This window comes from Xiphophorus hellerii, chromosome 7 (assembly GCF_003331165.1).
Source record: "Xiphophorus hellerii strain 12219 chromosome 7, Xiphophorus_hellerii-4.1, whole genome shotgun sequence".
NCBI lineage: Eukaryota > Metazoa > Chordata > Actinopteri > Cyprinodontiformes > Poeciliidae > Xiphophorus > Xiphophorus hellerii.
Genome location: NC_045678.1, coordinates 22,248,062 through 22,261,084, shown reverse-complemented (window position 1 = coordinate 22,261,084; position 13,023 = coordinate 22,248,062). Strand labels below are relative to the sequence as shown.

The following is a 13,023-nucleotide window of genomic DNA, read 5'->3' as shown; positions in this document are numbered from 1 at the left end:
CTCCGTAAATGTGATCTTCGAGGGTGAGGGGCAAGCAGAAAGACAATGTGGAGGGAAAGCTTTAGGAAGTGTCAGGGACACAAACATGTAAGAAAGGTGCTTTGGCAACATGAGATCAAATTCAAAGTTTTTGTCCATGATGCAACAAGCTATGTGTTAAGAAAGGCTAATGCTAAACATTGCTCAAAACTCCCCAGAGCTGCACTGAACATGCTAGTGGAAGTGTCATGTTGTTGGAATGTTATTCAACTCAATGAACATGAAAGCTTGTCATGTTTTTTGGAGTGATGAATGGAGACAAATACAGTATATGGCAATACTGGAATACCTGATAGAGACTGGAAAAGACATAAAACTTAGGAGATTATTCACCTTTTATCATACTTTTTGATGGTATTTTCCAACAAATTTAAAACTGTGGTCGCAAAGTGAGAACACTTTGAAGGAATTTGACTTATATAGGTATTTTAAGTGTTTAAAGTAATCAATACAAAAACTGTGACACAAACAGCCATGTTACATCAATATAATAGTTAAAATGAGTTTTCAAGATGTATCAGTCCAAATATAATGCTCCCATGCTTCCTTGTAACAACCCTGCATGGCAAAGTTCAACTGCAGTTACATCTCACCAACTCTATTCATGTGTGGATCACAGTTACTGTGTTGTTAGCATACTTATGACTGCAAGTGGAGGGCAATGGAGGAGAGAGGAGGAGAGCTATCTGACAGCACCTTGACAGGCCAGCCAGGACACACTGCTCCTTCCCAGGGAAACACTTAATCCAGCTTTTAACAGCTTTGGCATCTATAGTTGTGTGCGTGGGGGTGTGTGTGTGTGGGGGGGGGTTGTGGGGGGTGTGCGTGCGTGTGCACGCCTGCGTGTGTATTTGAGAAAAACTAGCAGACGGATAGGGCTGGTGCCCTGACATACCTAATCCTTGTAAACTCTCAGGGTTGATGGAAGGTGTGCAGCTGCAGTCTGAGATATTTGTTAGAGAGCAAGAGGTCTGTGTGTGTCTGTTTTGAACCGTGGGCACAATGTTAAGATGCGTGCTTTGGGTTTTTATGTATGTGCTGCCATGTAATTTAACTCTGTGTTTGCTAAGTACTGATAAAGGAGCTGATTGCTCAAACATTGGGTTGGTGTTTAAAATTCCTAGCACATGCAGGCCTCTTAGTAGTGATAAGCCTTCTTCAAATCTAATATATATTCACATTGGCAGAGAATACCCTGACTAATAACACGGATTATGAAGCTTGCTAAAGAAGGTTTTAAAGCTTTACTAAATGACCTCTTCGTTCTCAGTTGCATTGTTTTTTTGATACTTGATTTTTAAACACAGTTGACCTTTATCCTAATAACAATAACTTGTTTGTCATTTCTTTGATCTCATCTGCACTAACAGAACTACACACTGAAAATAGACACTCTTTTTTTTCTATGACACAAAAGAACAGCTAATGGAAGACATGTTATAAATCCACTTGCAGCAAGAAACAATGAATATTACACTTTTACTCAATGTCAGCTACTAGGGATATAGTTTGTTATTGCTTTTATATGAAAATGAGGGGAGGGGCAAAAGAAGTTTGCTTTTACATCTTGTTATCAGGTAATTTAAAAATAAAAAATTGCAGGCATGTCCTAAATTGCAATGAAGAGCTCCAAGGGCCTTCAGTGTATCGAGCTTTAAGAGGACCCAAATATAAAAACAGAAAAATAAATTTAAGTTTCAAGTTCCAATCAATCAATGTAATTACCACAGTTTATCTGTGGTAGAATAGTGTAAAACCAAATTGATTCTGAGTTTGAAAGATATTTTGAACAAGGAAAAAATGTCAGTCAGAAACTCATGAGATGATGATAAAGTAGAATATCCTGCATTCTGTTCTGAATACTTTCAGTCTCAAAATAAATCACAGCAGAAATTCTGATAAATGTTCTGATCAGCCTATGGGTGTTTTCATTATCTGCAATCAAGCTGTTCTACAGATGGTTCACACACATTGAAAAAGAAACTGAAGATTGAAGCAAAAGCAAGACAAAAATAGTATTAAGCTACAATGTAACCTTACTCTGTACATACAGTTTTAAAGCAAAGATCTTGCCTTTTTCCAATAATTTGTATTGTGATGAGTTTGATGTCTGCGCATACTTGATCACCTGCTAATTGTTTCACAAAGAATTCCTTTGTGAGAGAAATGTCTTTAACATGTCTCAAAAAAACCAAACAAATTAATAAGAAAAATGTTGTTAGATGTAGTTTGGCTGTGCAAAGGGACAGTTAGAAAGAAAAATGACTTCGAACAAGGGAGGAACTTCACCAAGAAGGATCAGGGATGTTGGAGAATAAACTATTAAACTGGCAGCACATTTAAAGACTGTCTGTACAGAAGGAGGGAAGAGGAAGTAAAAAGGAAATACAACGTAGCAAACTAGAGCTAGATCTTTATGCATTCCTTGCTCGAGTCAAGGATTTCTGAGGTTTGGCACTAGATTTATTTCATCCGTGGAATTTCACAACAATGGTTCTCTTTGCCTCCTTGTTCTTCAAAGAATGTGGATAGAGAAAGATGTTTGTATAAAAAGATTGATGGGAGATTTAGGAGGTCATCCTTATGGTATTGGACTTTTTAAAGAGAAAATACAGTTCTTTAGAAAGGAAGGAGGTTATATGATGCTAGTCGTTAAACAAGAGAATTGCAGTTGGGAATCGGCTTGTAAATGTCCGGATCTGATGGCTTGAGTACATATGTTTGGAGCGTATCAAATTTAGGTTGTTATTATATGATAAGAATCATAGGATATACAGTGAAATGTTCTTCTGTTCGTATATGATGTTCTGCAGCTGTTAAACATTCCTTTGTTTTTTCTAGAATCTTGTTTTGTTTTGCCTTAGAGGATTAAGATCAAACCCACAAAAATGTGTCAGATATCACTTCTAGATTTCCTTATGAAACAATCAGCTGAGTGAGAGATCCTAATCTATAAAATTAGGGAGTTAAGATGACAGTCTAGCCATCTTCTGATGTTTACATCCAGCAGCATAATCCATTATGTCCCAAAGTTCAGATCATCTCAATTTGGTTTTTTGAACATGACAATGAGTTCACTGTATTCCACTTGCTTTAATAGTCTCAAAGATTTCACTCACTAGATCAATTTGCAATGTGGTGGAAGAAAAAATCTTAATATGTATTTATAGTTGTCAAATATTTAGCAACTGCTTGATGCTTTCATGTCAACATGGACCAAATTAAACACATTGTTAATTATATGCCACAAAGAATTAAGACATTTCTTTTTCAAAACTGATGCAGTTCTAATGGCAAAGAGAATCCAATGAGGTACTAGCAAAGTGTTCTTAATACAGTGACTGGTGAGTGGTTTAAAGAAATTAGTCAGGCTTTTATCTGTCTAACTGTTTAAATTATTGTTACCTGCTTGATTGGTGGTAATGGTGACAGCAGCATATTGTCTCATTTTGGGAGCCAGTGATGATACGCCATTCTGTGCTTCAATCTCGAAGGTGTAATTAGTATGAGCCAACAGGTCACCCACTGTCACGGTGGTGTTGTGGAGACCAGTTGCTCTTGGCAGAAAGCGGACGTTGCTTCGACAAGGCTCACAATTCAGAGTCCCACTGGTGCTCCCATTGGCAGCAGCACCCCGGCAGCGTTTGCAGAGGACATTAAAAGTGATATCCCTACGTCCTCCTGTGTCCTCCGGCCAGCTCCAGTCCAGGATAACTGAGGTCTCGTTGATGGAGGAGATCACATTCCGGGGAGCAGAAGGAGGGCCTGGCGGGAGGATAAAGGAAGAGGTTGAGGCAAGGTGGAGGTGTCAATTCGATTTACAGAAGGGAAGAGAGTTTGGGGTAAAAAAATGATATTGCAACAGAAAGAGGGGAGTAAAACTGTTTAGTATACACCAGCAATCTAACTATATAAAATAATGTTTCTAGAAATTTCATTTAAACAATGGTAATTAGATTTATGACAAATGCTTTGGCAACACAAGAGATGACAATGTTTTGTTTGTAATTGCATGTCTTGTCATTATTATTCTCTTTTAAGATTTTGCTTTAAGACACATTATGTCTCTCTTATAAAAGGATTAATATGTGTACAATTAGTGTACAGTCATTCAAGATCCCTCTTTGAAAGCCTGACAAATACAGTTTGTATTCATACTTCAGCTGGAAGAATGAATACAACAGAAAATGACTCATATCTTCCTTCAGTTCAACCTGTGCGCAATCTGGAGTTGTGAGCCCTATTCAACAGTGAACCCAGCTTGTTATCTCTCTGTGCAAGATGCCTGAAGGTGGCACTGTGTTTATTGTCATGGAGAGTGAACTTTAATTTGAATTTGATTGTTCATTTCAGCTGGTGGATAAAATCCTTTTGCCATTTCAGTGGGAGCAGTGGTGGGAAGCAATGCTCAAAGAAGCTGAGCCTCCAAGTGCCTTACAATAAATTACTCAATCGCTGCAAACCTGATGTGAAAGGTATTGAAGCCTTGGAAAGAGGTCAATGTGGTCAGTTCTACTTAAAATTCCCTAGAGACTAGACCCGTCGACAGCAGTTCACATCTGCTAACTGGTACTTTCACACAAGACCAAGGACTAGACAGGACCCAGACTTTAAGCTTTAAATTTACGCTTTAAGTCTTGATTTAAATTAGCAGACATTTTAAAAAGATTTTTGGAACGCAATTGCCTTGCTTCAGATGTCACAAAACACATCTTTGAACAGTAAATCAAATATGCATTTTGTCTCAGAAACATTATGCATTAAAGAAACGAGCAAAAGTGTTTCACATTTTGTCTTATGACTTAATACTGGTCAGTGTATTATTTCAGTTTGTGCCAGTTTTCTTCTCTGAAACTACAAGAAAAGAAGGGTATGTCAGAGCATTTGTCAGAAAAAAAAACAGTCGTTCTTGAATAACCTTTTGACTGACATATAAAAGTACAATGTGCTATTACAAACAGATTTCCAGATCCTCAGATCAAATCTGTGAACAATGCACAGAAGACAAAACAAGACTGACATATAACTCAGTTAAATAGTGTCCAGACAGGGGAAGAAAATAAAAGGAAATGAAATGTTTAGATTGTGACTTAAGATAAAGTCCTTTGTTTAAATGGTTTAAATAAATTCTCCAGCTAAATTCGGTTTCAGATTTTTTTTGATAGATTACTTTAAAGAAAACCTATAAAAGGTTAAAGTGAGTCTTTTCAGTATTTGCAAGTCTAAAAACAATAATTTGTGGTGCAGGTGTTACAGGAAGTCCACCATTAACAAAAAAAAAATATATATAGGCAGATTCCAAACATGGAAATAAGCAAACACTATTAAAAAAGGGCCAAAAAAGTCAGAGCACAATATGTACAGTTTAGTTCGACACAAATAATGCATATTTAAAGTAATGCAAAAACGAATTACTTTGGGTAACAAATCTGCTAACACTGACATGTCTAATATGTTTGATATTAAATAATGAAGAATGGTACACTGTAGTATTTCTCCTCAACTGTCTGCGCTAACAGTTTAATTTTCCCTCTGCCCGACTTTCTTTTCCAAGAATGTAAATTAAATTTTCCGAGTCAACTTGAAACAACCTCTAGAAGGCTGCTAACAGTAAATTTCCTCTCCTGAGATAATCATGATCATTATCTCCTAACAACTCATCAATTCATTTTCATCTCTTGCGTTGCTCCAACTGTCCCAGTGAGGTGAAATTTGCGTAGTTGACAAGATGATGTTGAGATAATCACAACAGGGACCTTGCGTGACTGTCTTTCTAATTAAGATTCTGTCTCTGACTGTAGCCCCTGATTTATACTTTCTACTGTTCTCCGCACAGCCCATTTTGTAACGGATGCATACATAATCTACCATCAGGGAATGAGATGATTTATAGTTTTGAAGTGAAAGCATTTTGGAATGCCTGCAGGAGGCACCTGCATCTGCAAGCCAACCTCAGAAATTTCTATATTAATTTCTCACTTTACTTGAAAATACTTGGATGTTCTAGGATATTACAAATTCATAAATTTGCAAGAAAAAACTTTGATTTTCCATGATGAAAGACACAGATTCATCATAAAAATATTGATAATAATTTTTAAAAAAGCTTAGGATATTGTCTGGCATTGTCAAGTCAGAAATTTGTAAGAAAGGAACTAATACACTATAGTTTTTAGAAATAGATCATTTCTAAAACGTGTTACAGCTGGGTTGGTTTTCTGTATTATCACATCTCCCAGATACACACTTGATGAAGTCATGTCGCATCTTCTCCCTCTCTGTCCAAGACATTCTGGATCCTGTTTGAGGTGTTCACGGCAAATGTTCTGATCCAGGAAAAGAGTCCAAATATCCAGGATAGCTTCTACTCACATGTAGAAGATATCCAGATGTGCATCTCATAATTTTACCAATTCAATGTTACAGGACATTTGGGATTATTCAGCACAAATGTCTTACTTTCTAATTTCAATAAACTTCTAAGATTTAAATTGAAATTTCAGATTTTTCAATGTCAGAGAATTCATTTTAATTAACTTTTTATATGATAAATGCATGCTTTAATCATGGAAAACAGCTTTTTTTCCCTCACATTTATGACTTTTTGACACCAGAGAATATCAAAGTTTTGTATAGTAATTATGCAAAATTAATCTAGAAATTTCTGAGGTTTTTAGGTAAAAGTGTACATTTCTGTGGCCACATTATTTCTGTTTTTATTTATAATGGCCCTTATACTCCCACTTCCATTATTGTCTTCAAATACATCCACAGCTGGGCCTCCAATTAACTCAAATATTGCAGTTTATCTCCAAGAAGTTTGCAAACCCATAACATAATCATCTGGGGTTCCCAAAATGTTTAAAGGAATAAAAATCTTAGAGTACGTGAAACTCTGAATTTGAAGAAGGTAATAAAAAAATTTATGTAAAACACTTTTGATATCCATGTACTTCTAGAGTAAAAAGCGGATTGTTCTGGAAACTCCACACATATTGATGTGTTTGATATTAACCAAAAATGTTTATGCTAAGAGAAGTCTGAACATCCACTTACGAGTACATGCCATGGAGGCAGGATCTCCTTCAGCCCGAAAATAATTTTTCTCACAGCCACAGTGCAATGACCCCTCATGGTGGGAGAAGCTATGAGGCGGACACTTTGAACACTCCATGTTGCCGTGGGTAGATTTGTAGAAGCCAGCCCTGCACACTGGAAACAAAAGAACACAGACAGATACGTGAGCATCATGCTGAACCAGCACATCGACAGCTATATAATAGCCTGATTCTTCTTCGGGGCAACTACAACAATAGCAAGCACAAAATGAAAGATGGGGAGTGTTTAATGCAGTTCGTCTGTCACACACGCACACACACACCCCCGCACATAAACAAAGTGTGGGAAAAATACTGAATGTACTGTAAATCTGCAGTTATTGTACCAGGGACCTGCTGAATCCTTGTAAAACAATATTTTTCCGAAACATCTTTGTCTCTGTAGCTCTCAGAAGGCACAACATGAATAATGCAAATTGTCCCCTTAGATGAAAAGGATGTTCTCTTTAAATATCTGTGGTATTAAATTTGCACTCAGCAGCTCTTTTAACTCCTACTCAACAAAAATATGTTGCAATCCGCCCAACTGGGGTGACATTTCACCAACCTATATTGAATTTGAAATTAAATGGGTGACGGTAGGAGGGAGAAATCAAGGGGAAGGGGAAAAAAGAAATCGGATGTTTTATTTTTTCCCCCTGTAAATTCTTCTCCAGCTTGGTTTCATTTCTTCTTGTTCTCGGCTTCTTTCTTCTTCTCAAAAGATTTAAATCCCTATTATTCTATGTCGTCCCACTCTGAGATGAAGAACATTTGAACCAACAGAATTGTTTTTACTGACATACCTAAGCTGCTCCGTTATATGTTAACCTCAAGATCACCATGTCTCTAAAAACTAAAAACAGGCACTCGATCCTTTATAATAAAACCATGTTAAATCACTTAATGATTTAATAAAATTGAAGCGATTCAATCACAAGTACTTAACAGTGACGTATGTTAACAAACAAGCATGTTTTCTTTCTGTCTTTCTCAAACACACATACTCGTGTACCTGCACACAATATTAAATAAATGGCTAACAGCAAAAGCAGCAAGCCAGCAGAATGTGTGGGCTCAGCAGAACAGGCCTGACAGATCCCAGTGGTAGGCAGCACAGTTCTGCAAAAGCCAATACTCCCATATCCATCACTGACACTGCCACGCCAAGGTCCCTGCGCTGCACTAAATACTCAACAACGCATACATGTGCACGACTGCGTGGCAGCAGGTATGCTCCACTGTGTGTGCAGGGTAACAGGAGGAGGAGTGGAGTTTAAATAGTTCTGTGCGCTCCAGCAACAACAAAGCTCCCTGACAAATGCAGGACAGACCACCGTGATTGGAAAATACAGTGTGAAATTAAAAATGACAGCCAGCATTCCTGGCCAATCAGGTAGTAGAAACTGTAGTGGATGCTGGGTTGTGGAAGTAATGTTCCTGGGATGTGAAAAACACATCAAAAGAAGAAGGCAAAATGGATAAGCTCAATGTAACAAATATTCAGAAACAAAATCTGACATAATATGTCCAGCCCAAGCATTTCATCGCTGTATATCACTAATCAAAATTGCCAAAGCTATTTTAATGAACCATAAACCACTGGATTTAGCTTCAACTAAACTTATTGGAACACTACGATGTGAGATAAATCTGTGTTACCATGAAAAAGGAGGTCGTGGGTGGAGAAAGAGCAGAACAATGAGAGCGTAGCTGTCCAGACTTTTTATTCAACCTTTACGTTAACAGAACAGAACGTCTCGGGCCCTCTTAAAAAAAAGAAACAACGAAGAAGAAAGAAACAGCTCCTCTTAAAGGCACAGCACAATGGACCTTACCAGAGGGGTCGCTTTTCATTGGCTGATGCCCATTCTACGTGGTCACGTGCGTGGCCGTCTCACAAACACACTTAGCTTCCCGTTAGCTAAGTACAGCATAATGGCAGAACTGATACAACTTCTACACCTTGAAGCCTGTCTGCTACACAGTCTTACGTTAGCTAAACAGATCAATATTAAATGTGTGCTGTATCTGACATACACTAAAGATTTTATTTGAGCAGAAAAGGCTTTGGACTAAACTGTTACTCGTGTTAGCCACTCTAGCACCAAGTACAGCTAGTCAATCAACCATCGCTGTGTTCAGGGAAGCGCTGATTAATAATCGAGAAATAAATATCAAGCCTGGAAACTTGATATCGTAACGGACTGAATGTTATGTTTTTAACGTAATCTTTGCGCGTCTTGCGGGGCGCAGGCGGTTGCCACGGTAACAGGTGTGCTTAAACTACAAAGAGAGAGAGAGAGTAAAAAGGTAAGAGTGGTTTTGAGTTGATCGCCTGTTCGGGTTATTTTACCTTTGTTTCCCTTTGCTGTGGCGCATTACAGCCCCTGTAGTTTCTAAACGTTGGACTAATTACCTCGTTCGTTTGTGAGTTTACGTCATTCACAACAAACATCAAATAGAACAAACATATTTCATACACAACAAATGGCTTCTACCGTGGTAATTATGTGAAATTAAATTAATTATATCCCAGCTTCAGAAGATTTGTCTTTACCTTTACAGAGCTCTTTGGTTCCTCCTATCAGTCTGTAGCTTCTCATATTGACGTCATCAAACTAAATTTCAGATCTACCATAACTGACTGACACCTGCTGGCCTCAGGTTTGCAACCAGCTTGTGACTGAGAAACCAGTAACCTCCTCCCAGATGATGACATGAACTTGTTAGTTCCTCTGTCCATTGTAGTAGCTGATATATTGTGAAAATCCGGTAGCAATGATGCACTAATCCAGTCATGTTTACATAGAAACAACGCGCCGCGAGGCTTTGCTTGTGAGACTTGCGGTCACGTGGGTCGGTTGTGGGCGGAGCTTGGTAAGGTCCATTCCTTAGAAATGGATCAACTTTAGTAAGTAACCCATCTTGTATGTTACCACATTAATTGAAAAGGAAAAATAAGTCATCTTACATTATCAACTAATTTCAACTTTATATATATATATATATATATATATATATATATATATATATATATATATATATATATATATACAGTACAGACCAAAAGTTTGGACACACAGTTGTGTCCTCCTGTTACCCTGCACACACAGTGGATCATACCTGCTGCCACGCAGACACACAGTTGTGTCCAAACGTTTGGTCTGTACTGTATATATATATATATATATATATATATATATATATATATATATATATATATATATGGAACGACATAACCAAGTTACAGGCATAGTGTACAGAAACATCTGTGCAGAATACGGACTGGAAACCCCGAGATCAAAGTGGGAAACACCCCCAAAGGTGGCGGAGAACGCCAGAGCTAAGATCCTGTGGGACTTCCAGATCCAGACAGACAAAATGGTAATGGCGAACCAACCAGACATTGTCGTAGTGGATAAACAACAGAGGAAAGCCGTTGTGATAGATGTAGCAATACCAAGCGACTACAACATCAGGAAAAAGGAGCACGAGAAACTAGAGAAATACCAGGGCCTCAGGGAGGAACTGGAGAGGGCCTGGAAGGTGAAGACCACAGTGGTGCCTGTGGTCATCGGGGCCCTCGGGGCAGTCACCCCCAAACTGGACCAATGGCTACAACAGATCCCAGGAACAACATCAGACATCTCAGTCCAGAAATGTGCAATCCTTGGCACAGCCAAGATACTGCGCAGAACCCTCAAGCTCCCAGGCCTCTGGTAGAGGACCCGAGCTCAGAGGATAAGAACCACCCGCGGTGGGTGAGAAGGGAATTATTTATATATATATATATATATATATATATATAAATGGTAAGCCACTCAAATGGAAACATTAAGATTTTGATATTGATGTTGATTAAAAAAAAGTAATTCAGATTTGTATTTTAAATTTTAAAATGTTTTACTTTCAAACCCACTTGGTAATGGCCTTAATAAATGTGCATTTTTTTCACTTCGGCTGTCTGGACTTCAGCCATCTGGTTTTAGCTCTGAAGCCAAACTTACTGGCTCCAATCTAAATGGAAACATAATTAAAACAGAAATGTTAGCATATGGGAAGACATCACAGATAGGAATGTGATGTTTTTATCTCTGCTAAATTGTTACACTTTTGGAGGATATAAATGTGTTTGGCTAAAAATACCTAAAAAGTATCTATACACCAGATTGTTGCTTTTTCTCAATGCTAAACATTGGGAATAGAGGGATGTCCCTTTCCCCCTTCAATAGTTCTTAGAAGTGTGATTTGTTCCAAGAACACCTCCTCTCCTAACACTTCAAACATGCCAAACTCACATATAGTTTGCACTTTTCAGTTGTTATTTTTGTACTCCTGTTTTCCTTTTGGAAATATAATAAAACTGAAATGAAAACAAGAGTTTCTTTTTTTTTCTTAGTGAACAGTGCCTAGTAAAAGTATTCACCCTACCAGTTCTTTTGTTACATTACAACACCAGGGTTTTTCATATTTTATTAGGATTTTATGTGACAGGCCAACAGAAAGTCAAAGCCATGAAGTAGATGGGAAATATCTGGTTTTTAAGTTTTATTTAAAAGAAAATGGAAAAGTTTGGCATGAATTTGAATTTGCTTTACTCTGGCATTTTAATCAAATCCAATGCCTTTACAATTCATCCATCTATTAAATAAAGTCCACATCTGTGGTCAATCAGGAGGAGCTGCGGAGATCCACAAGTCTGTTTACCAGGCAACTATTAGTTGTGCATTCCACAAATTCAGCCTTTATGGGAGGTCCATCTATTGATTTGTAAAGGTGGTAGAGTGATAGGAAAAGTAAATCTACCAAGTATTGATAAAGGGGAACTGGATAATAATAATAATAATAATAATAATAATAATAATAATAATAATAATAATAATAATAATAATCAGTACGCTTTTAGGGTTTCAATTGTAAAATTGGAAACATAATATTTTAGTCCAAACCTGAACTTGGAAAATCACCATTTATCCATGTCCTGTCCGATCTTAAAGAGTATAAGCTATTTGACATAATTTAGCAATGAAAAGTATTCACCACCCTTAAGATTTTACCTTTTTTTGTTGCTTTTACAAATAATTCATAATCAACAAATTTTTGGCTTCTTTTTTTTTTTTTTTTTTTTTTACTAAAAACTCCATTTTAAAATTAAAAGAGAAAACTGATTTCTACAAAAAAATGATATATAACATAAAACAAGTAATTTCATAAATATTCACCCCTTGTAAAGTGACTGACCTAATTTAACTAAGGTCCAGTCAATCAGTGCTACTGATGCCACAATGAGTTGAATGGAGTTCACCAGAGTGTAGATTTCAAGTGATTTTAGCATAAAGTCACCTGTGTCTGGGAGGTCCATTTACTAGTTAATCAGTATTTCTGGCTTCCATTACAGCATAGAGACAAAAGAACACACCAAGCAAATCAAAGAAAAGGTTATTGAAAAGTATAAGCTAGGGGATGGATACAAAAAAATCTCTAGGGCACTGAGCATGAAGTGAACGCCCATGCGTAAATCTAGCAAGATCAGGACATCCTCACAGACTGATTTACTGTGCAAGAAGGTCACTTAGAAGAAGGCTTATCTTTAGTCAAATTGATTACTGCAAGAGTGTATTCTCAGATCTGCCAAAAGACAGCTGCGGCTGATCCAGAATGCTGCTGCATTTACATTTGAATTAATGGAAAATAAAATAGAATAAAGCATAGCAGGAAAAAGATATTGTTTGAGCAATCAGATTACTTATAAAGTTGATAACCAAAACTGGTGTTTTTTGTGACATTTTTATGATATATATGGATTTTTGTTACCACAGACCTGAAACTCTTTTTACAACTGTTGGAAATGGATATTATGGCTCAGTTTAAAACAGCCAGCTTT

The 13,023-nt window shown here is 37.2% G+C and overlaps 1 protein-coding gene across 6 annotated transcripts in view; it reads right to left on the bottom strand.

Moving 5' to 3' along the window:
• epha3 (eph receptor A3) overlaps window positions 1–13,023 on the bottom strand; it is a 108,921-nt gene that overhangs the window by 37,386 nt on the left and 58,512 nt on the right. For all 6 annotated transcript variants that reach the window (XM_032567242.1, XM_032567246.1, XM_032567241.1 and 3 more), the window contains 2 exons: window positions 7,096–7,251; window positions 3,445–3,804 (listed from right to left, as the gene is read on the bottom strand). In XM_032567242.1, coding sequence (XP_032423133.1) covers window positions 3,445–3,804; window positions 7,096–7,251 — 516 coding nt within the window. The remainder of the gene's footprint in view (window positions 1–3,444; window positions 3,805–7,095; window positions 7,252–13,023) is intronic.